The sequence below is a fragment of the Arachis ipaensis genome, chromosome B9, assembly GCF_059453495.1.
Source record: "Arachis ipaensis isolate K30076 ecotype BB chromosome B9, ASM5945349v1, whole genome shotgun sequence".
In the NCBI taxonomy this organism is placed as follows: Eukaryota; Viridiplantae; Streptophyta; class Magnoliopsida; order Fabales; family Fabaceae; genus Arachis; species Arachis ipaensis.
The window spans coordinates 35756433-35782511 of NC_142444.1; the positions used below are offsets into that span (position 1 = coordinate 35756433).

Below are 26079 nucleotides of genomic sequence, written 5' to 3' on the forward strand. Positions count from 1 at the left end.
CGTGCGCATCACTGACGTGTACGCGTCATTTGCGTTTTTTTATCCTCCACACGTAGGCGTGGACGACACGTATGCGTGGACTCAATTTTAATTGTCCAGTACTACGAACAGAGAGTTGGGCTGCTACTATGCGAGCGTTGTGCGAGGAGCACAATTGCCACCGACGCGTGCGCGTCACTGACGCATACGCGTCACCTTCTCTTTTCTACTCTTCACGCGTATGTGTTACTGACGCATACACGTCACCTCCTCAATTTGCTACCCACGCGTGTGCGTGGGCGACGCTTATGTGTCGATTCCTGTTTTCCATTTTTCATCTTTTTTCTCTCATTTCTTATTCTTTCCTCCTCCTTTCTCACTTTCTTCTCCTTCCTTCTCATCCTTATTCTCTTTCTTTTCTTTTATTTATTACATTTGCATACTCACATTCATGGAATTTTAACTTTGTTATTTCTTCTCCTTTTATTTTCTATATTTGTTGTTCCACATTGGTGTTAAAATTTTCTTACTCAACTGTTGCATATTTCCTGCATTGTTTTGGGTGCTTCTTGACTCTTCTGCTATTTACTTGAAATGCCCTTCGCTTTTATTATTTTCTCACTCATATGTTGTAGCTACCATGTAATTGAGAACCTCATTATTATTTGGCATTAGCCCACCCATATTTTATTTGTTTGCATATCTTTGTTTGTGGGCTATTCTTCTTCCTTTTTCTCTTCTTTCATGATGGCCACCAAGAAGGAAAATGGAAAACTTCTAAATGGGGTGACAAACAAGTCCCGCCACACAATCTTTGGAGGAAGCGCATCAGTTGTAGCCACCCTTCTACTTGCATATCTTTGCATGCACCGAGGACGGTGCAATCTTTAAGTATGGGGAGATTGATACCGACTTTCGTGGGTTAGTTACTTTCTTTTCAACACCGATTCTTACTCTTCTTTGTAGTTAATTATTGCATTGCATGATAGATTGCATGTATAATTAGTTGCTTGCATTTATGTCTTACTTGGTTGAAGTGATGAATTCTTTTCCAAGAAACTATTCTATAGCATTTCACTAATTTGAATTAAAACTTTTGTTAAACTTGCTTGAAGAAATTTATTTTGGAACATGGTTTAGAGCTCGAACTCACAAAACCAGTGAGATTTTGAACCCATTTGATTGGTTGTATCTTATCAACCAATGTTTTATTTTGGTGTATGTTGTTCTCTCTAAAATTGTGATCTTTGTCTTGCTTGATTCTATATTTCCATTGTTTGATGTATGCATGCACCTATATGATTGAGGCCTTGTTTCACTATAGCTCACATACCTATATGGCCTTATTCCTTTCATTATCTTTTGCAAACCAATGTTGAGCCTATTTTACCCTATTTGTTCTTTACCTTAGCACATCATTAACTCTAAGCGGAAAATAATAATGTTCTTAATTTGAATTCTTAGTTAGCTTAGACTAGTGAAAGTGTTCATGAATTAAGTGTGGGAAAATTGGATTTGGAAATATTTGGTTTGGGAATTGGGTGTTGCATATTCTTGTGAAAAGGTGAAAAAAATAGTTGAGCACATATTCCTGCATTCAATGCCTTAATCATATGCATTGAGAAAAAGAAAAGAAAAGAAAAAAATGAAAAGAAAAAAAGAGAAAAAGAAAAGAAAAAAAAACAGTAAGCAATAAAAAGGGGACAAAATGTCCCAAAGTAAGTGGTGATAGCAATGCATATGTACTGTACTCAAAATTCGGATGCATGAATATGTGGAAAACATAGTTAATGGGCAGTTAGATTTTATATTCTGATTACATGGATTGTCTTAAGTTAGGTGAAAAGTTTAGGTTAATCAAGGATTCATATTTTTAGTCCACTTGACCAAATATAATCCTACCTTGACCCTAACCCCATTACAACCCTTAAAAGACCTCTTGATATGTGTATTTGTACATTAAATTTTTGTTGATTGGTAGAAGAAGAGCAAGCCTTAGAAAGAAAGATTAGTAGAGAATTGAGAGAATTGAACCTTAAACACCTGAGCGATTATAGTGTATACACTTCTAGTGAGGGTTCGATGCTCGATTCTTTGTTCCCGGCTTTCACGAGCTTTCTTCTTGCAAGTCTATGTGTACTTCATTTTATGATTTGAATTAGTAGAATCCAGTTCATATTTGTTTTTGGAGAATTTGATTTACTTTTAACCAAGTAGGTAAATGTATTTTGCATTTAGGTGTATTCATATAGATAGGTTGCATTTCATAAATTCTACCATTCCTCTTCACCTCCTTTATAGCTTCTCTTGAGCTTAGCATGAGGACATGCTAATGTTTAAGTGTGGGGAGGTTGATAAACGACTATTTTATGGTTTATTTTGTATTGAATTGAGTGGTTTTTGTCACTTATTCTCATACTTATTCATATAATTCGCATGTTTTACATTTTCTTTCCTAATTTTATGCTATGACTGAAAACATGCTTCTTTGGCCTTAAATTTGCTAATTTGTAATCCTCTCTTATTACCATTCAATGCCGTGATATGTTTGTTAAGTGTTTTCAGGGTTTATAGGGCAGTAACGGCTTAGAAGATGGAAAGGAAGCATGCAAAAGTGGAAGGAACACAAGAAAATGGGAATTTCAGAAGTTGGTAGCGATGCGCACGCACAAGCGACGCGTGCGCGTGACTAGTGCAGTTGGCAAGCGACGCGTACGCGTGGATGACACGTACGCGTGACCAAGAATTTGTTCAGCGACGCGTACACGTGGTTGACGCGTACGCGTTACAGAGCGTCACGTGCTGCATTAAACAGAAAATGCTGGGGACAATTTCTGGGCTGCTTTGGACCCAGTTTCAGGCCCGAAAATACTGATTAGAGACTTCAGAGTGAGGCTGGAAGGGAGGAATCATACACACAACATTCATTCACATAATTTTAGGTTTTAAATGTAGTTTTCTAAAGAGAGAGGCTCTCTCCTCTCTCTAGGTTTTAGGGATTTTAGTTTTATTCTTCTTAAATTCATCTTTCTACCTTGCTTTAATTTAGTTTTCTTCTACTTTTATTTGATCTAGTACCTTAGTTATCTTCTCTTGTTGATTTCTTTCACTTTGTTGCCTTCATGTTATGCACTCTTACTACTCTTGATCTTTATTAATGCAATTCATGTTTTTATGTTATTAATGCTTTCTTTAATTTGTGTTATTAATTCCTTGCAATTGTTGGTCTTAGATTTCTTTAGATTGCTTTCGCTTGCGCCTCTTGTTCTACATTCTCTTATTAGTTTTCTATGCTTTTATTTTGTGCCTACCAAGTGTTTGATAAAATGCTTGGTTGGATTTTAAATTAGAATTCTATGTTCTTAACTTGGATTGATCAATTAGAGACTCTTGAGTTATCAAAATTTTTTTGTTGATTGGTGATTGAGACTTGTTGGTTGGCTTAGGCTTCACTAAATCTAGTCTTTGATTAGGACTTGTGAACTTAAGTTGATTTTGCTCACTTGACTTTCCTTCATTATTAGAGGTTGACTAAGTGAAAGCAAAAGGCAATTACCATCACAATTGATGATGATAATGAGGATATGAATTCCAATTCTCAATCCTTGCTAGGACTTTCCTTCGTTGTTAGTTTATTTCCTTGTCATTTACGTTCCTTGTTCAACATTTAAAAACCCCAAAAATACTTTCCCATAACCAATAATAAATATACTTCCTTGCAATTCCTTGAGAGACAACCCGAGATTTAAATACTTCGGTTAATTTTATTGGGTTTGCTTAACTGACAAACAATCTAAACATTGACCGAGGATAATTTGTTGGTTTAGAACTATACTTGCAACGTGATAATTTTTGTGAAAATCTTTACCGATAATTTTTCTCCGTTAGACCGCCGGAATAGATTAGGCCATATCTCAGACGAGCCGGGTTTGAGTATGTGGCCTATATGATTGAGTTCGAGCACGACTGGCCACTTGCCTCAGTGTTGATAGAGAGGTGGAGGCCTGAGACTCACACGTTTCATCTACCATGCGGGAAGATGACTATCATCCTGCAGGACGTGGCCTATCAGCTGGACTCAGGATCGACGGTGATCTGTGAGTGGATGCATAGGTGGGTGGGAGCAGCACCATCAGGGATGAACTATTGAGGAGTTATGTCAGCAGAGGGAGAGATAGACGCGGTGCAGGCCAAGGGAGGCAGGGTGCTGACGAGGTTCACTGCGACAGAGACTCCGTCAGCCCACCAGCTCACCGGGCCGAGGATGCTGGCCAAATGGTTGGGTCTCTTTCAGGACCCGTATCCGGAGACTACTTGTCCCTGAGACCCTCTGAGTCACATCACTCGGAGGCCAGGACCAGTCAGCAGGGGTAGAGACAGGAGGCTAGTCTTTATTTCAACATCGGGACTCAGTTTCAGCTGCCATTCAACCCATCGGATCTCGGACCCCAGAACGACTACCAGCCCATATTGGATACGCAGAACATGATTGATGTGACAATGATGGTGCCTGACTGGATGACGGGTTTGATGCAGGGAGGTGATGGCGGGTTGGCGGATGTGACGACGATGCCACAGCAGACCTATCCATTTTCGCAGATGCACACTACTCCTCCTCAATCTACATGCTTGCCACGCCACATGGATGATCAATCTAGTGGGTCATTGTCCACTGCAGATTATGCGACGCTAAAGGACCAGATGAGCACTCCAGTTCCTGGTCCGGATCCTCCGCTCGGTCGAGGTCTGTGCGATGTCAGACCACCTGCGTGTGGCACAGGTAAGTGTCTCGATCCGAGACCTCATGGATGACATGCTGGCCCACGTGGTGGTAGGCGAGGTCGGGGCTAGTAGGTTATGTGTCTTTATGATTATTGTATGCTTTCGTAATGTATGAAAAGTAAGTTTCTTGTAAAAAATTATATACAGCTAGTAAATGATGACGGTATTTGACTTTTATAATATTTAATATCATTGTGTTAACTTTCAAATTCAAACAAGTCTGTCGTAAACAACTTTTCTAACAAAATATAATACTTTAAAGAAAGATTACAATCATATATTTAGACGAAAACAACACCTATAACTAACGTCGACTAGACGATGCCCCTCCACCGTCAAGAGCGGTACATGTCCTCCGCGTGTGACCGCTTTGGCAGCACAATACGCACCACTTCTCCCCGTTATACTCAATGTCATCCATGTTGTTACGAATCCTGGAGCTGACGGGGCGACCTCTCTTCACTCTCATTATCCTAGGGTTGGGCTAAATACGGGGCCCGTCATACGATGACCAATCATCCTCATACCCTATCGATCGAAACTCTGATCTATAAATGTTGAAGACCGACTCCATGCGGTACACAGGATGTACAAATCGCCTCCAATCATGTCTTGCATGAGAGCAAGCTGTAAGGACGTGACGACAAGTCTTGCGTTGTCGTCTTGAGCTATGACCATCAACAAGGTCCACCGTATTTACCATATAAGTGGGTGCCATCAATGAAAATAAGTGGCTTGCTGTGCTTGAAAGCCTCAACACACGGTGGAAACGTCCAAAAAATCCGATAAAACATGACTGTGTCGACAGAACCAGGCCAAGGCTGTGTCACTAGTTGCACCCAAGTACCTAAAGACACATTTTCAGTTAGCTTATTGTACATGGCTGAATTGTTTAATAGCGAATAACCATAATGAAATGAATCTTACCAGGCAAGTACATCTGCATAGTGAATAACCAACGAGGAAGCTCGTTGTATGGCTCCTCCCAATTGCCATATATTCTAGCAATGACTCTCTGTTTTGCAAGCTTTTTTGTAGGATGCCTTGTAACCAAAGTGGATTCTCCACACTTCCTTGCAGAACCCTAATGCTGATTGTTGGATTGGCTTTGACCATCGTGAAAATGTGTTGAGCAATCACCTTCGAATCCAACCTACGATGGTTTTGCCCCATCGATGTTTGCACGCAAGTATGAGGACCAGTGTATCTTCTAACCTCCCACTTCTCTTGCTTTCGGAAATATGATATGAGTATGCTCCAATTACAACTGGGCCCGAACTGGATACATTGTGCATTATACCTCAACTGGTCACTCTCTACTATTTTATAATCCGCAACCCTCTTGATGCTGTACTGCTTATCTACCAACATGACTTTTTCCTTGTTCTTAAATTGTTGTCCAACCTCAAACTCGTTGCTTGGATCTTCTTCAGGGCCTCCTTGGGTAAACGACCAATTGGAAGTCATTGCATCGAGATTCAACCTCGTGAAATGATTCCGCCAGTCATATGGTCGAGAAATGACAGGCTGTGTCAGAGCGATTTGTGTGTCACCATAGTAGTTCATCTCTTCTTCCTCGTCACTATCATCAGGAATTTCGGGTGGTTCTTCATCAGCATCGTTTCCGTCATCAGGGTTAACTTCATACTAATGAATCATCGGATCCCTGATAGCAGAACCCTCATGACTTTCAACACCGTCATCCATTAAGTCAACATTATGAATTTCAATATTGGACCTTTCTTGACTACCTTCAGGTGGCATATTTAAATCCACCATCGTCCTTCTGATAGTTTGTCTAACAGCTCCACACAATGGACTATCATTGACAGTATCTGCAGATGATCCTCGGCCACCCAACTCAACGAGAAACACGAATAATTCCAACAGATAAACATTTATCCATTGGTTGTGCCACGACCTTATAAGCCATATGTCCTCGTCGTCACGTAAATGACACCTAATTCAAAACAATAGAAATATTTCTCACAACCGTGGTCTAATAAATATACTAGCAACATAGACACGACAGCTATAATATACCTTTTATAAAACAAACTAGCATCTACTTCGGTCGAATATCTATAGTAAATTTTCTTCACCCTTTTTGCCTCTTGTTGTCCGACGGAATGTAATATCAGATTCTTCAACGCTGTTAGACTGCTGACTTCCGGTGTCATATAGGTAATTATCGGTTGTTCCGATCTAAAAATGATAAAACCTTCTTCATCATACACTATTTCACCATCGTAATGAATGTATAACAATGGATTCCTTGACATTGTAGAGAAAAAATATCAACAATGAGAACGAAAGTGGACAATAAAATTGTAGTTCTCTGATCCGCTCTCTAAGGCAGCGTTTGTTTTTGGAGGCAGGACACAGAGACATGGACACTGAACACATTGTCTCCGAGACAGTTTTTTATACTTTTGTGTCCACTCTTTTACGAAGGACAATGATGAACACGAAATTTGGAAGAGTGGACACGGACTTTTTTTATAAATTTTGTTTTCCTTTTTGTCCATAGATTTTTTTTATTATTCTACTATTACCTCTTCTTATTTTTCCTATTACGTTGTTCTCAGAGAGGTACTTTCTTCTTCCTGCTCTTTCTCCATCTCTTTCTTTTTCAGCCACTCTTTCCTTTTTGTAGAACTTTTTATTGGGGTGGATAATTCTTTTCTTTTTATCGTTTTTACTTCAATACCATTTTAACCTTATATTATATTATTTGATTTGTAATAAAAATAATAATAAAAATAGTTAGTCTTGAAACTTTTGAAAGATAAATATTATTAAAAGTAAAATTGATCTTTTAAAATAATAAAAATAATTTATAAGTTGTAGTTGATTTTATATAATCTAAAGAAAAATCAGTTTTTTGAAAAGAAAAATCAGTTTTTAGATAAAAAAAAAATTAATTTTCTAAATAAAAATAGATTTTTATGTGCAAAAATTATTTTTTTTAATGTAAATAAGGATTCTTTTTTAAAATTAATTTTTTATTTAAAATTAATTTGACTTATTAACGGCGAAAGCTAGTGCACTCCAAATAAAGTAGAGAGTACAGCACTCTTTAAAAGTTAACCTACTATCAAAAGTTATCAGGTAAATTAAATTTATTTATTATTGTTATTATTTTTTTCTTTTTTTTTCATGGGCTGAATAAACAAATTGACACTAAAAAAACTAATTCACTCTTTTAACACAGGACGACCATTACACCACAAAAGTACCTAGAAAAACTTGATTGAATTCTTCCGTTACTCTGTTATTGTCTATGCGATGTCTTCAAGCATCTTCACTGTTTTGTTTGCTGGCGATGCTTCCACTATTGTTCTGGATAGCCACAGATTTTGACGCTCTTGAACCCACTCCCTTCCACTTCTGCTACGAATAACCTTCAAAACCCAAAAAATCGCTGCCATAGAAGAGGAAGAAGCTGTCTGTCGCCGCTGCTAGTTGGCTAACTCCAAACACAAATTCGATTCTGTAGAAGAACCCGGTCTCCATGAAGGCACCATAATTCTCAACAAGTCCATTATCTTTTATTTCAAATTATCCTCAATGTGTACGTAATAGAATGGAAAATTAAAATACAATTATATTTAAACAATTATTTGTATTACTTTTTTATTAATTTATTCAAAAAATAATTAAACTTTAAACTAATTGGTATAAAATATTACAGATATAAAACTAAGAGAAATTTTTATTTGTATAAGAATGAGCTTAATAAATAATTATTCTATTTAATATATAATTAAGAGTATTTCTTTCTTTGCCAACGAGCTATAATTCAAATGGCATACTCTTTTCATACTCACTTAAAAGATCGTGGATTTAAGTCTTCCTATTTTTGGCAAAAAAATGAATACTTCTTTCTTTTATTAACTTATATAATATTTTTATTGAATAGTCGCGTAAAATTTTTTTGTCATAATATTTGAACAAAAAAAGGAAAATATTATTTTAAGAAAAACTAATAATATATTTTTAATAATATTTTTAATAATAAATAATAAATTTTAAATATTCTTTTAAATATAGTAAAGTAACATATTTCAATAAAAAAAATTGTTAATAAAAAATTATATAAATATTTTTTATATAAATTTTTGTTTCGCATAAAATAAAATTATTATATGTTTGTTTGCTTCTTACGTTGTATATATGTTTTTTAAATTAAATTTATATAATACAAAATCTTTTATCATTTACTTTATATTTAATGTTATAATTTTGTTTCACACAAAATAAAATTGTATATATATATATGTATTAATTAAATTTATATAACACAAAATTTTTTATTATTGTATTTATATTTAATATTATAATTTTATTTTACACAAAATAAAATTTATTTAAATTTTAATATTATATACATAATATATATTTAATATTATTTTTTTAAGATTCTAATATATCTTTTTTTCTAAATTTAGTACATGGATTTTCAACTTATTTTTTTTATGTATTATTTATTTTAATTCTAAAACCCAGTACTTTTTTTATTGTACAGATATGTTGCTTTTAATATTTATATACTATTTTTTTTTGTTTTGGACTTCAGCCCAATATCTGAAACTTATAAAAAATCTAAAATTTATAAAAAAAATAGTTAACCTGATTAACAAGTTACCTTTTTAAATCTAGACTATTCAAATAAAATATAATAAATAAAGAATTCAGATTTAACGAATTAACAAAGTGTGCAGCACTCCATACTTAACAAGGATAAAGGTTGCGAGAACCAGACCGATCAATAAACCGATAGAGTGACTGGTTCACTGGTTCAAAAATTCGATCATGGTTCAACTGGTTTAATTAAATATTAAATAAAATTATTAAAAATAAAACATACAATGAAACATGTAGCATGACCTTTTTTGTTACGATAACAATATCTGGTAAGTAAACTAAAATCTGATCTCTTCTTATTCTTTTCAAAATTAAAATAAGAAAAATCTAAACCAACCTTTAATTTCCTAAATTTTGGGTAAAAGGAGAAATTAATTAAAGAAAGAAATTATTGTAGAATTAACAATGCTGAAATGGAAGGAAATAAAGATGAGGGCATGAAGGTGAAGATTTTATTCTGTTTCTGGACATGTCTTTTGTAACCTTTCTGCTGGATCTAACAAATTTGTATAAAGAAGCTGTAACACATGTATGTCCTCATATGCAGATCATATGCAGATCAATGTAAAACACCATGACAAAATTAATCATACCACCACCAACTCTAATTCAGAAGTCAGAACTCAGAACTCAGAACACAACAAACAGAAAAAAAATATCAACTCACCCCAATTCAGATTCAGAACACAACAAACAGAAAAAGAAACAGCAACTCAAGAATCAGATATCAGATTTCAGTAACTCAGTAAAATTAACAAAATACACGACCATAAATTGAAGCAAACAGAGTTGAATCTTTAAAAAATAGAACCTCAAAATCATAGAAATTAACAAAAGGAAAAAACTAAAGCAGAGCTATCGACGACAGAGGAACCAAACTGACGTGACGGAGGAACGAAACAGGCGGCAAGACTACCGGCAAGGGAGGAACGGCGAGACAGATGGGATCGAGTAAACTCACCAACAATGGAGGAATCTAGCCAACCGCGCTTCGATCTGCAAGTCCACATGACGAAGATGAAAACGATGTAGAGAAGACGAGGATGGACGGCCAAGAGCTCGAAGCACCCTCTATCTGTCACTGCCAGCGGCGAGGCACCCTCTGGCTGACGAGAAGAGTTCGGCGACGGCGGAGGCGGTGACTACTGTTGGCTGAGAGAGAGAGAGAGAGAGAGGGAAGTAGCGCTGTAGTGGGTTAGGGATTTTGTGCCATTTTGGTGAGTGAGACTGATGAGAGTGAGCTAGAAGGGAGAAGGGATTTGGGCAGAGAAGAGAACAGAGATGAGTTGTTGTTGCTGTTGACTGCTGAGTACGATGGATGATTTAGGGATTAAGGTTAAGCTTAGTTCATTTAGCCTTTTTCTTTCTTTTTTTTATAGGGACAAAACGACGCCGTCCAGTTTTTTTTCAAACCAAAAATCCGCTAAAAAACCGAACGATTTTGTCGGTTCACCGGTTAACTGTCGGTTCGACCGATTTTTTCACCATTTTTTTGTCAGGCGGTTTCTGAACTTATCCGGACCGACTAGGTGATCGATTTTCGGTTAATCCGATTGATCCGACTGGTCCGGTTCGGTTTTCAGAACCATGGCAAAGAGCGTTTAAGGATGAGCCTTATTAACCTAAACAAAATTTTTTATTAATCAAACTTAGATTTATTTTTTTGTTAATCTTAACCATATGTATTCCTACATATTAATAATAAATTTAAAAATAAAATAGTTATATTTATAAATTTTATTTTAATATAAATACTACTATATATTTTTTTATTAAAATTTTTGGCCTCTTCAAACATTTTTTAAAGTTCCGTATGTACTTTCATTCTCTATTAAATTAGTTTATACTTGATGTAGAAAATTTGAAATCACATTGCTATTTTAGTCATTTCATATAATATTTTAGTCTTGTCCATGTGTATCCAAACATAATACTGGACATTACATTAATGTCTTATACATCGTATTCAAATACAATACACAAAGAATAATTTTTAGTGTCTTCGTCCTATTGTCTCGGCTGTCCTGTCTCTAAAAACAAACGCATCCTAATAAACATGCTCTTATTTTGAAAACGTAACATAGAGTTCGCTGAAGGTGCGACAAACTTCATAATTTATATAGTGTTGCGACAAACTTGTCCTAATTACCAAAAAAATAAAATTGTATTCATAATTTATATAATGTGCCACAAACTTGTCCTAATTATCAAAAAAATAATTTTTTTTTTTTCAGAAAATAAAGTTCAAAAATCTTGTTTCAAAAATTATAATTTTTTTTATTTTATATTTAAAAAAAATCGCCGAAGTAAAAGCTTTAAAAACACCAATCTATTTGTATAATTTGGTCATACATTACATACATACCACACAAAATGAGGGAGGGGGGTGTTCCGAGAATCGAACTCGGGACCTCTCGCACCCGAAGCGAGAATCGTACCACTAGACCAAACACCCTCAACTGCCGAAACGAACATGAATTCTCTTCATCTTCGCAAGCTCCAAATGCCAACATCCTCTGCATTCTCAACTGATAGCACTATCAACATCCCTTAATGAAGCTTATTGAAGAAGACTAGCGAGTGCAGAAACCATAGCAAACCTAGTTTATAGGAGTAACCGTCAAGAGTAAACACTTTATGCAAGATGAGCAGGGGATACATTGAAATAGAGCGCAAAATCCTGCGTCTCCTGCACGGCCACACCACGCGCACCCACCTCACCGAAATCCACGCGCAATTCCTCCGCCACAACCTCCACCATTCCAACCAGATCCTCTCCCACTTCGTCCTCGTCTGCGCCTCCCTCAACAACATGCCCTACGCGCAGCGCGTCTTCATCCAGGCGCGTTGCCCCAGCATTCTCCTCTTCAATGCCATGATAAAGGGGTATTCCCTACGCGCACCGTTTCAACACTCGTTCCACCTCTTCTCCCTCATGAGGTCACGCGCCATGGTCCCCGACGAGTACACTTACGCGCCGCTCCTCAAGGCCGCATCCAACCTCCGTGACTATTTCCTCGGTCGGTGCATTCATGCGCAGGTCTTTAAACAAATTGCTAATAATAAGAAATTGACGTAGTAAAGCACATGGCTTAAAATGTTGCAATTAATTTGATCAATTACTCTAACTAACTAAACTCACGTGTTTTCATGCTGTTATAGGTTGAGGCGCTTGGGTTTGCACGTCATGGATCTGTTCGTGTTGGGATGGTAGAACTGTATGCGAATTGTCGTAAAATGGAGGACACTGAGAAGTTGTTCGACGAAATGCGCCACAGGGATGTTGTCGTTTGGAACCTGATGGTTCGCGGGTTCTGCGAGGCTGGTGACTTGGATAAGGGGTTGAAGCTTTTTTGGCAGATGAAGGAACGCAGCATTGTTTCGTGGAACCTCATGATCGCTTCGATGGCACAGGGGAAGAAAGATGAGGAAGCTCTTGAGCTATTTCGGAAGATGTTGGACGAGGGACTTGAGCCGGATGATGCTACATTGGTGGCTGTGCTGCCGGTTAGTGCTCGAATGGGAGCAATGGATGTTGGGGAATGGATACATTCTTATGCAAATGACAAGGGATTCCTTAAAAATGTGGTTGCTGTGGGAAATTCGCTTGCGGATTTTTATTGCAAGTGTGGTAATCTATGTGCTGCGTGGAGCATTTTCAATGGGATGACTAAGAAGAACGTAGTTTCTTGGAACGTTATGATATCCGGTTTGGCTTATAATGGAGAGGGTGAAGCAGGGGTTGGCCTGTTTGATGAAATGGGAGGAGAAGGAGTGGCCCCTACAGATTCCACTTTTGTTGGGGTGTTAGCTTGTTGTGCTCATTCTGGTTTGGTCGATAGAGGACGCGAGCTGTTTGCTTCTATGAGCCAAAAGTTTCAGCTTTCACCAAAGCCAGAGCATTATGGTTGTGTTATTGATCTTCTTGGACGTTGTGGGAATGTGAGGGAAGCTCATGAGTTGATTAGCAGCATGCCAATGAAACCAAGTGCTGCTTTATGGGGCGCTTTGCTCAGTGCCTGCCGCACTCATGGTGATAGGGAAGTTGCCGAAATTGCGGCAAAAGAGCTCGTTAGGCTTGAACCATGGAACTCTGGGAATTATGTGTTGTTGTCCAATATTTATGCAGAGGAAGGGAGGTGGGATGAGGTTGAGAAAGTGAGAATGTTGATGAGGGGTGGTGGTGTCAAGAAAGTTCTGGGGCAGAGTGCAACCGGGTAGTTTGCATTGCAGGAATCCGGGTTTTGTTGAGAAATGACTTTGCCACTGAGTTGCCACCTACAGAAGGAATATGGTGCACTATGTTTACTGAAACAAGTAATGCATGGGCATTAAAGGATGGCACAAATCTTGTTTGAGTATTCTAAAAGAACAATTAGAGTGCTATCCTGTTACAGGAGTGATTCCTGATCAAATATCCAATCTGTTTTGTTTGAGTTGATTGTAGGAGGTCTGACAAAATAGAAAGTCATTCCTTCAAACATTGCCCTCTTGACTGAGCTGGATACTGACTAGGTGTGTTTGGCTACTTAGATCAATCGACACCAAGTATTCTCAATTTGCACCAGAGAATATGCCAAAATTGCAATTAAGTTCAATTGAGACAACCCCATCAAATGATTGCCAACAATAAGAGAGGCACCGGTGGTCTGAACATCGCCACCACAAAAGACGGAATAGCTGAAGAGTTGTTTGTTCATGTTCAAGACTAGAGCGCACACGATTTGATATCATATCATGCAATTTGATCCACAATCAGTTCTTTTTCAGTAGAAGGATGCCCTTGTAGTTTCAAGAGAATCTGAAGGCCTGAATATTTGTGTGAGAAGAAAGGAGCACAACATATGAAACGTGTTTACCTTTTAATTTTTTGACTATTTGTTTTCTTCCATTATGTTCATATATAATATGTTTATGTATTCATGCCATTTAGAAATTAATGTGCTAAAACTAAATACTTTATCTTAGAGGTACACCATTATTTATGGCAAAGCCATGCATATTACAAGAAACCTATCACTATTTGGTTGTAAATTATAAAGTCCAAAGTGCACCTATATATTTCCGACTCTGTTATGAGCACACCAAAATCAGCCACCAGTATAAAATACATACTGGAATACAAATACATATTGAAATAAATTAAACTACACATGTATTTTTATACAAATAGCATTTATTTTGATATATTTCTGGATGCTAGTGCAACATCTCACATAACATGAACCACTACTGGCCACAGGATGAAGAGATAGAATCTGATCAATGTTGGAAACTTGCAAGCATTATTTGTCTCTTGCCTAATGTAGTCTCCCAAATTGAAGTTCCCTACACATACATATACTACATTTTATTGAAGCAGAAATAATGAGATAAAATGATGAAAAAAAGAAGAAAATAAGTTCAAGCTGCTGAAAATAACTAGTGTTGACCTCTTTCTCTAGAAAAGCTGCAGCCAGCATCCAGGGCATTTCTCATCTGTTTTGCGGTGGCTTTGTTGTAGAATACAAAATTAGATAGCATGTCATTGATGCAATTAAGTACTAACCGTGTTTCGGAAAGGCATGGTCCACTGCAGAAAGAATCAGTGGCCTGCAGTGGTATGTTAATATTCCCAGATGGGTTTAATCTATATGCTTCATTACACTGAGAATAAATCTGTGAAAATTTCAAATCAATGATCAAAAGAAACGGAAAAGGAACATTTTAGAAAGGAAGAGAGACTGCTGATTAATAAAATGACCAAACGTATAGTGTTTTTGTTTTATTCATACTTTAATCTATATAAACACTACTATATATTTTAACTACCATCCATTGTTATGAATATTTAACTATAAATGTGATTTGATGATAATTAAATAAGTGTTTTACTAATTACCAGAATTACCCATAATGTTCCTATGCTTACTGTCCACCTAATGTTATAATGCAACGTTTGATGCCACCTTGAAAAATTATTATAAATACCTTAAGAATAGTATGAATTACACCCGTAAAAAAAAGTTTACTATTTGACAGGTGATATCAAATATGAATTAGCTTAGAAAGTATTTTAGATAGATTTTCCCTTAAGATTTTTTTTCCCGATAGTTGGAGAAGGGAGATTAGGTATAAGACTAAGATTTTCTTTTTAAGATTACAAGATACCTATGGCTATCATAAAGTACATAATTATATATTTTCCTATCAATTTGAAAGCCAATTAATAAACCAGGGAGGTTTCCAATTTTCCATCGAAGAAGAAAGTAGCATAACAATCTTAACATTTAGCACCCACATGCTTCTTTCCAAGAAATGCAATACAATAAAACATTTGTTACTTACACGGTTATTTTCGAAGCACGACAAGACCTTTGCTATGCTTTGCTCCTGCAGCTCCCCATCTGAGTAGCAGCAAAACATTGCAATGAAAAGCAAAGCAACAAAAATGAACACATTATTTACCTTCAACATCAGTGCTAATGCCATGACAACAATAATCGTGCAGCAACAGATTCTGGTGCATGAAGGGCTTGAACTAATTAATATGAATATGATGACGTTGGTGTTTGATTACTCTTTTGCTTGACTTGTATGATCAAGACAGAGTGAAGAAAATTTTATGTACATAGTTCGGTCACCATACACGAAAGTTTAATTAATAATGTAAAGGGGAAGAACACGAAAGAGGTTGGTTAACAAATAGCAGCAGTTTGTATCTGTAACAGATGAAAGGAAAATTTCACTGATAGAGAAAGCGCAAAACGAAACTACGTAATTTTCACCAAAACTCCATCTAACAGAGCTTTGATGCGTGTCCTACATAATTTATCAAGTTTGACTATTATAAAAATTCAACAGGAGATCTCTTAATTAAAAATGTAAAGAACATCTTATTTATTTAGTATTTTTAGTATTTATGAATTTTTTATTATTTTCACATTAGTTTGGAAATAGCATACTCCAACATCTATTTTTTTTTAAAAATATAAATAGCATATATATTAGATTAATAAGACCATCAAAATCATTTTTCTTTTAAAATAATTATTTACTTATATATTTTTTTAATTTAACAAAACCACTAAAAAAAATTGTTAAAGATAGTAGGCAGCGATAATAAAATATCCTAGACCTATAACTCAAATATGAAAGAATTGACAATTTTTGCCACTATTGTGGACGTGTCGGTTATGAAATCAGATCTTGTAATAGCTATTTAAAAGACACAGCGGAATGTGTAACGACCCAATTTTCAATATGTCTAGATCATACCGGAAACTGAGCGCTACCAATTTGTCTTTCTAATTATTATCTATTATTTATCATGTGAGCCTGATTCGTTGTTAAACGCATAGTTAATTTGCGTGGTGTATTTTTTTTTGAAAACGTTTGGATTAATAGACAGAATCATTTATAATCAATTCACAAGTAATAACAGATAAGACAATTATAAACAACCACACAAAAATACATCACAAGTAGTTGACAACATTCGGTGATTCAGCCTTTTTTAGCATATAGACTGTTAGTTAGAACACCCCTAGATATAGCTAAATAATATCTATATACATATATATACATACAACATCCCAGGTCCTGACCTGTTCAAGAGGTCCCTAAGCTGGCACCTAGGCTAGCCTAGACTCTATACTCACCTAGTCCCTCTAAACTACTAAAGCGAGGGAAAGTACGTTCTACGTCTTCAAAACTCAAGTTAAGTGGAACGTCATCAAAAGATAGAACATCATCTGCTACTCCTCTGCACGATCAGACTTTTCCACAGGACGTCTCTCTGGTACCTCATGAAGTAGCCACACAATAGGAATCTCGTACACCGGATTTAGGTTAAAGTGCGCATACGAACGGGGTGCAGACGTTGGCTGGTCTCACAGTATATACATATAATCAGAGAATGATATTCACCCTAGACTCAGAAGACTGCCTAGAGTGGAATCCCTTTTTGCGTACAATCGTCAGCGAACTACGGAAAGGAACTCTTACTTCCATCTGAAGGGGAAAGGGAGAGAGAAGGGGTAAGAACTGGGGAGTTCTTAGTAGGGTCGGGGTTATTAGTTACGTTCATTTATTTGGGGTCGATTAGTAGACGAATAACATAATATAGCGAAGCAGTAAACAGAAGATAAAGATAGAAAGAGAAAGTAGAGAGAACAGAAAGCAGAACACAAACAAAAGAATACAAGAAAATAAAGCACAGAAATAGCATACGAGCAGACAAACATAAAGAAGTAGATCACACACAGAAAGGAATGCAACAGAGAATGATGCGCAGACAAGAATGATGCATGTCTAGCCCTAGCGCAGGCCATGAGCTCATGTGTTGGTTGGCTGCCCGCAATCCCGACATTTATCCGGTCACGAGTAATCCCGATTTCCCAGATACGATTTTCCGTTCCTAAATAAATGCGCATATAATAATAGCCGCTCATTTGAGACAGCCTCTGCTTACTGCAGGAAAATATATATATACTCTGCTCTGCTCTAGGGAAGCGAAAAATGGCTGTAGGTAACTTAGTTTCCCTACAGAAGCTCTGGGTTGCATTAAGCAACTAATATATATTGAATATAGCTCTGGATTGCATCAAGCAACATATATATATATATATATATATAGCTCTGGGTTGCATCAAGCAACTAATATATATATAAATATCTCTTTATTATATTACTCTTCTCTTTATATCTCTTTACTCTGTTCTGGTTTCTCTTTTCTCTGTATCTCTTTACTCTGTTTTAATCACTCTGTTCTCTGTATCTCTTTTCTCTTCTCTATTACTCTTTCCATCTGTGTCTATATTACTCTTTTTCTTTTTATCTCTTTACTTTACTCTGGTTACTCTATTCTCTGTAACTCTTTACTTTTCTCTAATTACTCTTTCTTCTGTATCCATAGTACTCCTTTTCTCTTTATCTCTTGAATTTACTCTGTTCTCTGTGTTTCTTTATTCTGTTATGATTTTTCTGCTTAACGTATGTATGTAAAGCTTATGTAAATTTCGGTATGAATAGTTAGCCTGTCCCAAGTATAGGTTCATTAAGTCTATACTGAAACAGTTTAACTTTTCATATAATACCTAACCCTAGTCGAGACTTAAGTACTAACTAAGTTGCCCTAGTTCGTTCACTAGTCTCTGTCTATTTTTCTGTCATTAAAACTTTACAGACTTTTTCTTTAATTTTTATCTTTTCTTTATCTTTTTATCTTTCTTTTATCTTTGCCTCACTAATATGTTCTTACCACTCCCTAAGTGTTTTATGAAGGTAATTATGAAATTCTACACTTAAAGTTGTCTTTCTAAAGCTTTTACAGAAAACTGTCTTTTTCGCATTATTTTATTATTTTTATTAAAATATTATTTTTAATTAAATATTATTATTTAATATTTTATTATTATTTAATATTTTATTATTAAATTTTCGAAAATTACCTTGCCTTTACCTTTTAACCTTTAAAATTAACTTTTTACCCCGGTAACTTTTAATAATTCTACTTTAACCACCCTAACTTTCAGAAATTACAAAATAATCCCTCAAACACCAAAATATTTACTTCCTTGCCCTTTCTAAGATCTAAAAGGTGTTCTTCATTGTTCTTCACCACACTCAAAGTGTTCTTCGTGTTCTTCGTAAATTCTTCAGATTCTTTCTTTGTTTTTACCCGTTTTTCAGTCTTTTCAGCAACCGATTTTTACCATAATTCAAAATAAATTTCCAGCCACTAAAACCCCATCTTTTCTACATGATTTTAACACAAATTGAACCTCAATTTAAGCTCTAGGGTTTCGTTTTCCAGCAGCCACAAGAACACACATTCATAGCTTGAATTTCATCAAATTTCATCAAATTTTCACCAAAATTTCAACAAGAATTACTCATACAAACAATCAATTTCAAGCACAGCCAAACCATATCATAATCACACAAATCAAACACAATCAATCAAGATTAAATTCATCAATCCCTACCTGGTTTTGTTGCTCCTAATTTGGTTAAACTTTTAGGTGGTCCTTAAGCACTTTTTCCTCCTAAATCACATCAAGAACAACTTTAAATCCAAAAACTCTCAACTGACCAAATCTCACTCAGTATGTTAGTAAGAGATATCTCACCTTAGACTTGCTGGAAATTCATGTTTCTTGTCCCTCAAGTCAAGTTAAGCATGATTCCTAAGGAAGAACATCAAGAAAACACATGTTTTGCATGGTTTTCCTTGAAAACCAAATTGAAATGGGAGGGAGACAACCATCTCACCTTATTTCCATCCTTGAAAAGTTACATGGTTATGTATAGGAATAAGAGAGGATCATTTTGGTGAAATCGGAGTTTTGATTTGAGTTTTAGTTCAGAAGAAATCAAGCTTTAAAGATTAAGTGTTCATAAAAGTTTCTCTCTTTTCTCTCTTGTTATTTTCGGCCAAAATGATGAAATGAGACAGCCTTGGAGGTCTTGGGGGTGTAAGGTGAGTTGTGATTGGTTGGCTTGGAGGTGGATTAAAATAATATTAAAATATCTCTGGTGTACAACTACTAAAACTAGGTGTATCAGAACACTCGTAAAAACATCTCTAAAAATTATTTTCTGAGCTACTAGCATAAATGACACTAGTAAAATATTTATTATGAGAATAGAACATGTATAATGAGGCCTTAGCATTGCTAAATTCATCAGAGAGTGCTGGTGCTAAGCTGCACCAGTAAACCGTAAACCCGGTTACACCGATTTTCTGTTTTTAACAAAAACAGACCAGGTAACCTTATAATGTCATTCAAGCATTTTCTAATACTAATATAATGATAATATTATACTATTATCTCTCTCCTCTCATGAATCGAGTCCGGTTCGTCAAACAGAGACTATTTACAAAAATCAGAATCAAAACTGCCAACCGATACGGTTCAAAAACTAGGTTCTTCGCGATTGCATTATCGAGCTTGCCTCAAAGGAGGTTCTAGCTTAAGGATGACATAATGATAATGAGGATTGAGATACTTGATGATATAGCAGAGGTGTTCCCTTTACTGATCTTCCGGAGAAATCCGTACTTTCAGAAAAGATCTCATGTACTCGAAAATCAGGGTTGTTACATTCTACCCTCCTAAAAGAAAATTTTGCCCTCAAAATTTCAGTTACCTAGGAATAAATGCGGGTAATCAGCTTTCATCTTATCTTCCAGTTCCCAAGTGTGCTCTTCCTCTCCTCTTGGTTCCCATGCTACTTTGACTAAGCGAACAGTCTTGCCTTTTAGCTACTTATCACTTCTTTCTACGATCTGAACCGGTGATGCTTGATATGTCAAATCATTTCATAACTGTACTGTCTCTGGTTGTAAAACGTGACTCTTGTCGAGAATATATTTCTTAAGTTGTGAGACATGAAAAACATCATGAAGGTTTGATAAATATGGAGGAAGGACTATTTGATAAACTACTAGACCGACTCTTTTAAGTATTTGGAAAGGTTCTATGTATTATGGGTTAAGCTTCTTAGTCTTAAGGGCTCTACCTATTCTAGTAATCGAGGTTACTTCTAGAAAGACACGGTTTCCATCACTAAACTCTAAGGGTCTACGTCTATTATCGGCATAGCTCTTTTGACGGCTTTGTGCTGTCTGGATCTTCCGACAAATCTCCTTTATCTCCTCAGTAGTTTCTTACACTAAGTCTGGACCTAAGACACTAGCTTCTCCATCGTCATTCCAACACAATGGTGTCGACATCTTCTTCCATAGAGAGATTCATATGGTGCCATCCCGATACTTTATTGGAAACTGTTGTTGTAGACGAATTTGACCAAAAGCAAATACTTATCCCGCTGCTTTGGTTGTCTATCATACATGATCATAACATATCTTCTAACGTCTGGATTGTCTGCTCTGATTGTCCGTCTATCTGAGGATGGTATGCTATACTCGTGTGCAATTCTGTTTCCAACGCTTTCTGAAAAGCTCCCCAAAATCTAGTAATAAACCTCGAAACTTGATCTGAGACAATTTATGAAGGTATCCCATGTAGTCGTACGATTCCTTGAATATATATTTGTTCCAGCCTTTCTAAAGTATAGTCAGCTCTAATCGGAAAGAAGCACGCCGATTTTTGTAAACCTGTCCACAATCATCCAAATGGCATCACGTCCTGTTGAGGTTCTTGGCAATCCCGTGACAAAATCAATAGTAATCTGCTCCCATTTCCATTGTGGTATTTCTAAGGGTTGCAGGGTTCCTGACAGCTTCTGATGTTCCACCTTCATCTTCTGGCAGGTTAAACATTTTGAGACATAATCAGCTACTTCTTTCTTTAAGCCCGGCCACCAGAACATTTGTTTCAAATCTCGATACATCTTTGTCACTCCAGGATGCATAGAAAATCTACTTTGGTGAGCTTCAGCAAGAATCTTTTGTCGCAATTCTCCATAGTTAGGCTCACAAATTATGTTCTTGTATCTCTATAGGCCACTACGATCCTGTCTCACAGCTTCTTCAGCTCTGCAAGCAATGGTGACATCCAGTGTGGTACTTTGGAAATCGGTCCGGTTCCAGGTACTAGATCAATGCTGAATTCTATCTCTCGCTGAGGAGAAAACTCAGGTATGTCATCCAAGAAAACATCAGGAAATTCCTTCACCATTTGGATTCGTTCTGAGATTAATTCACTATCATTCAAGCTAGCCGCTAACAGAACGTACCCCTCACAATCACTCCCGCCTAAGGTAACTCTTACAATATTCAGATATAAGGTGTGGGACAGAAATGGTTTAGTACATAGACTATCAGATGGAATAACAGCAGTTCTTTTAAAATAATCAAGGAAAACATGATACTTAGATAACCAATCTAATCCTAAAATAACTTCTAAACCATATAGAGGCAAACAGATTAGATAGTGTATAAAAGTCCTATTCCTAATAGCGAATGGTACTTGCAGGCACACTAAACTGGTCAAAGCATTTTGGGATGCAGGTGTATGGACAATCAAGTAAAAATTCAATTTAAAGAAATATAATCCTAACTCATGAGCAATAGTTAGAGAAATATAGAATGCGATGCACCCGAATCATACAGTACAGTTAGAAATCGATTCTTGACATAACCTGACCTTGAATGAGGGCATCCGATTGCACAACATCGTCAATAGTGATAACAAACACTCGTCCTTATTGTTGGGTTCTGACTGGATTTCGAGTAAATCCCTTCGGACAATCCTTAGCAACGTGTCCAAGTTCTCCACAAGCATAACAGTTAGGTGATCCAAACTGGCAAGACCTGTTACTATGCTCTTTTCCGCATTGCTTACATGTAGGGTTTATGTAAGCCTGACGGGCTCGTTTACCATTGCCTTGCCTTACTTTACCTCGAGCGATAAATCCAAACTTTATAGTATTGCCAGCAGACTCATCTACCATTCTTTTTCGACAGTCTCTTGCCCGATGTCCTTCCTTATTACAGTAGTAACATAAACCTGTTCTGAACCGGCAAAGCCTACTACCATGATGCTTTTCACAAGTTGGGCATACTACACCACTTTGAGTTTGGTGAGGTTGACTCTCATGTCCTTGTTCAATGTCACGATTATTGTCACTACCATTATTGCGAGTTAAAAGGCTGACATCTCGGTGGTTTCCATTCCAACACTGGAATTGACCAATGGCTTTAAAGTTGCGACCTTGAGGGGCTAAATTTTGAACAAAGTCTCTTTGTGAATCCTCCCTACGTCTTGCTCGAGCTATCGCCACCTTCTTTGAACATTCTTCCACTAGTTTACTTTTATTCACCAGTTCAGCAAAATTTCATATCTCTAGCGAAACAACAGAATTCATCAGTTCTTCTCGGAGTCCTCCTTCAAACTTTAAATACTTCCATTCCTCAAAGTCTTCTGGGTTCCCTTGACAAATCTTGGAGAAACGGCACAAGTTATCGAACTTACGGGCATACTCAGCAATAGTCATATCCCCTTGTTTCAACTGCATAAGCTCCATCTCCTTAGCATCTCGTGCTGCTCCCAGAAAATACTTTTTATAAAATTTGTCCCTAAAGATATCCTAAGGAATGTCATTTTCATTCTATTGTAGCAGTCGCTGTATCCCCTGCCACCAGTACTCAGCTTCTCCCTCGAGCATATAAGTTGCAAACTCCACGTGTTGTCCTTCCGGAACATGTTGCGCTTTCAGTGATCGTTCAATACCTCGAAACCAATTATCAGTGTCAGTCGCAACGAGTGTACTCTTGAACTTAAGCGGATTAACCTTCAGAAATGTCGCAAGGGTCATAGGTCTTTCAGGATGCCATAAGTTGTTCTCATCATTCCCATTATCTTCTCCGTATTCATTCTCGTTCCCATTTCTCACTCCGAGACGTTCAACAGCCCTAGCCGCTGCTATAGCAGCTTCACGCACTACTTCAGCCACGTTGTTCATGGTAGCCATAAACGTTTCCTGTTCCCTCTCGTAGTTAACATTAGGAATTCCTTCCCGTATGCCTCGTCTCCGAGAACCCTTTGTAGTCCTGTTCACACCAAAAATCATTGTTAAGGTGATCAGTCTTAACACTTCAAGTCAAGTGTGAACATTCCCAAAATGAAAACACAGAAACAATCATGCAACATATATCACTGGGATATCCTATACACATGAGACACACAACAGAGTATGCAATGAAGCATAGTCCGTCCACTCTCCAGGCTCTACTGGGAACGAACTGCTCTGATACCAAATTGTAACGACCCAATTTTCAATATGTCTAGATCATACCGAAAACTGAGCGCTACCAATTTGTCTTCCTAATTATTATCTATTATTTATCATATGAGCCTGATTCATTGTTAAACGCGTAGTTAATTTGCGTGGTGTATTTTTTTTTGAAAACGTTTGGATTAATAGACAGAATCATTTATAATCAATTCACAAGTAATAACAGATAAAACAGTTATAAATAACCACACAAAAATACATCACAAGTAGTTGACAACATTCGGTGATTCAGCCTTTATTAGCATATAGACTGTTAGTTAGAACACCCCTAGATATAGCTAAATAATATCTATATACATATATATACATACAACATCCCAGGTCCTGACCTGTTCAAGAGGTCCCTAAGCTGGCACCTAGGCTAGCCTAGACTCTATACTCACCTAGTCCCTCTAAACTACTAAAGCGAGGGAAAGTACGTTCTAGGTCTTCAAAACTCAAGTAAAGTGGAACGTCATCAAAAGATAGAACATCATCTGCTACTCCTCTGCACGATAAGACTTTTCCACAGGACGTCTCTCTGGTACCTCATGAAGTAGCCACACAATAGGAATCTCGTACACCGGATTTAGGTTAAAGTGCACATACGAACGGGGTGCAGATGTTGGCTGGTCTCACAGTATATACATATAATCAGAGAAATATATTCACCCTAGACTCAGAAGACTGCCTAGAGTGGAATCCGTTTTTGCATACAATCGTCAGCGAACTACGGAAAGGAACTCTTACTTCCATATGAAGGGGAAAGGGAGAGAGAAGGGGTAAGAACTGGGGAGTTCTTAGTAGGGTCGGGGTTATTAGTTACGTTCATTTATTTGGGGTCGATTAGTAGACGAATAACATAATATAGCGAAGTAGTAAACAGAAGATAAAGATAGAAAGAGAAAGTAGAGAGAACAGAAAGCAGAACACAAAGAAAAGAATACAAGAAAATAAAGCACAGAAATAGCATACGAGCAGACAAACATAAAAAAGTAGATCACACACAGAAAGGAATGCAACAGAGAATGATGCGCAGACAAGAATGATGCATGTCTAGCCCTAGCGCAGGCCATGAGCTCATGTATCGGTTGGCTGCCCGCAATCCCGACATTTATCCGGTCACGAGTAATCCCGATTTCCCGGATACGATTTTTCGTTCCTAAATAAATGCGCGTATAATAATAGCCGCTCATTTGAGACAGCCTTTGCTTACTGCAGGAAAATATATATATACTCTGCTCTGCTCTGGGGAAGCGGAAAATGGCTGTAGGTAACTTAGTTTCCCTACAGAGGCTCTGGGTTGCATTAAGCAACTAATATATATTGAATATAGCTCTGGGTTGCATCAAGCAACTAATATATATATAAATATAGCTCTGGGTTGCATCAAGCAACTAATATATATAAATATCTCTTTATTATATTACTCTTCTCTTTATATCTCTTTACTCTGTTCTGGTTTCTCTTTTCTCTGTATCTCTTTACTCTGTTTTAATTACTCTGTTATCTGTATCTCTTTTCTCTTCTCTGATTACTCTTTCCATCTGTGTCTATATTACTCTTTTTCTTTTTATCTCTTTACTTTACTCTGGTTACTCTATTCTCTGTAACTCTTTACTTTTCTCTAATTACTCTTTCTTCTGTATCCATAGTACTCCTTTTCTCTTTATCTCTTGAATTTACTCTGTTCTCTGTGTTTCTTTATTCTGTTATGATTTTTCTGCTTAACGTATGTATGTAAAGCTTATGTAAATTTTGGTATGAATAGTTAGCCTGTCCCAAGTATAGGTTCATTAAGTCTATACTGAAACAGTTTAACTTTTCATATAATACCTAACCCTAGTCGCGACTTAAGTACTAACTAAGTTGCCCTAGTTCGTTCACTAGTCTCTGTTTGTTTTTCTGTCATTAAAACTTTACAGACTTTTTCTTTGATTTTTATCT

At 36.7% G+C, this 26079-nt stretch overlaps 3 protein-coding genes, 1 long non-coding RNA gene and 1 other non-coding gene across 5 annotated transcripts; 1 reads left to right on the top strand and 4 right to left on the bottom strand.

The window, feature by feature from the left end:
• Nucleotides 1-5438: 5438 nt before the first annotated feature.
• Nucleotides 5439-7043, bottom strand: LOC107615322 (uncharacterized). Its single transcript, XM_016317404.1, has 4 exons — nucleotides 6805-7043; nucleotides 6513-6721; nucleotides 5700-6401; nucleotides 5439-5644 (listed from the first exon to the last, which is right to left on the bottom strand). The coding sequence occupies exons 1-4, from the start codon at nucleotides 7041-7043 to the stop codon at nucleotides 5439-5441; spliced, it is 1356 nt and encodes a 451-aa protein (XP_016172890.1).
• A 4714-nt stretch (nucleotides 7044-11757) lies between these two features.
• Nucleotides 11758-14430, top strand: LOC107619664 (Tetratricopeptide repeat (TPR)-like superfamily protein). Its single transcript, XM_016321959.3, has 2 exons — nucleotides 11758-12448; nucleotides 12571-14430. Exons 1-2 carry the CDS (start codon nucleotides 12053-12055, stop codon nucleotides 13627-13629), a joined length of 1455 nt encoding a protein of 484 aa, XP_016177445.1. The 5' UTR covers nucleotides 11758-12052; the 3' UTR covers nucleotides 13630-14430.
• TRNAP-CGG (transfer RNA proline (anticodon CGG)) lies at nucleotides 11792-11863 on the bottom strand. Its single transcript has one exon. It is a non-coding gene; the product is annotated as a tRNA-Pro (tRNA).
• On the bottom strand, nucleotides 14362-15904 carry LOC107615321 (uncharacterized). The gene is made up of 3 exons (XM_088497975.1): nucleotides 15736-15904; nucleotides 14841-15066; nucleotides 14362-14736 (listed from the first exon to the last, which is right to left on the bottom strand). Exons 1-3 carry the CDS (start codon nucleotides 15877-15879, stop codon nucleotides 14621-14623), a joined length of 486 nt encoding a protein of 161 aa, XP_088354101.1. The 5' UTR covers nucleotides 15880-15904; the 3' UTR covers nucleotides 14362-14620.
• Nucleotides 15905-19384: 3480 nt separating this feature from the next.
• On the bottom strand, nucleotides 19385-19746 carry LOC148544288 (uncharacterized). The gene is made up of 3 exons (XR_015899761.1): nucleotides 19663-19746; nucleotides 19521-19577; nucleotides 19385-19436 (listed from the first exon to the last, which is right to left on the bottom strand). It is a non-coding gene; the product is annotated as an uncharacterized LOC148544288 (long non-coding RNA).
• Between the last annotated feature and the right edge of the window lie 6333 nt (nucleotides 19747-26079).

What these genes read in the sequence shown, in the direction of transcription:
- LOC107615322 (XM_016317404.1), bottom strand. Translation starts at nt 7,043, where the DNA reads ATGTCAAGGAATCCATTGTTATACATTCATTACGATGGTGAAATAGTG. An exon ending in GCTAGTTTGTTTTATAAAAG is followed by an intron (nt 6,722 to 6,804) that starts GTATATTATAGC and finishes GTTTTGAATTAG; the next exon opens with GTGTCATTTACGTGACGACG. An exon ending in TGGTTATTCACTATGCAGAT is followed by an intron (nt 5,645 to 5,699) that starts GTACTTGCCTGG and finishes TAAACAATTCAG; the next exon opens with CCATGTACAATAAGCTAACT.
- LOC107619664 (XM_016321959.3), top strand. Translation starts at nt 12,053, where the DNA reads ATGAGCAGGGGATACATTGAAATAGAGCGCAAAATCCTGCGTCTCCTG. An exon ending in GTCGGTGCATTCATGCGCAG is followed by an intron (nt 12,449 to 12,570) that starts GTCTTTAAACAA and finishes ATGCTGTTATAG; the next exon opens with GTTGAGGCGCTTGGGTTTGC.
- LOC107615321 (XM_088497975.1), bottom strand. Translation starts at nt 15,879, where the DNA reads ATGGCATTAGCACTGATGTTGAAGGTAAATAATGTGTTCATTTTTGTT. An exon ending in CGTGCTTCGAAAATAACCGT is followed by an intron (nt 15,067 to 15,735) that starts GTAAGTAACAAA and finishes AAATTTTCACAG; the next exon opens with ATTTATTCTCAGTGTAATGA. An exon ending in CAGCTTTTCTAGAGAAAGAG is followed by an intron (nt 14,737 to 14,840) that starts GTCAACACTAGT and finishes ATGTATGTGTAG; the next exon opens with GGAACTTCAATTTGGGAGAC.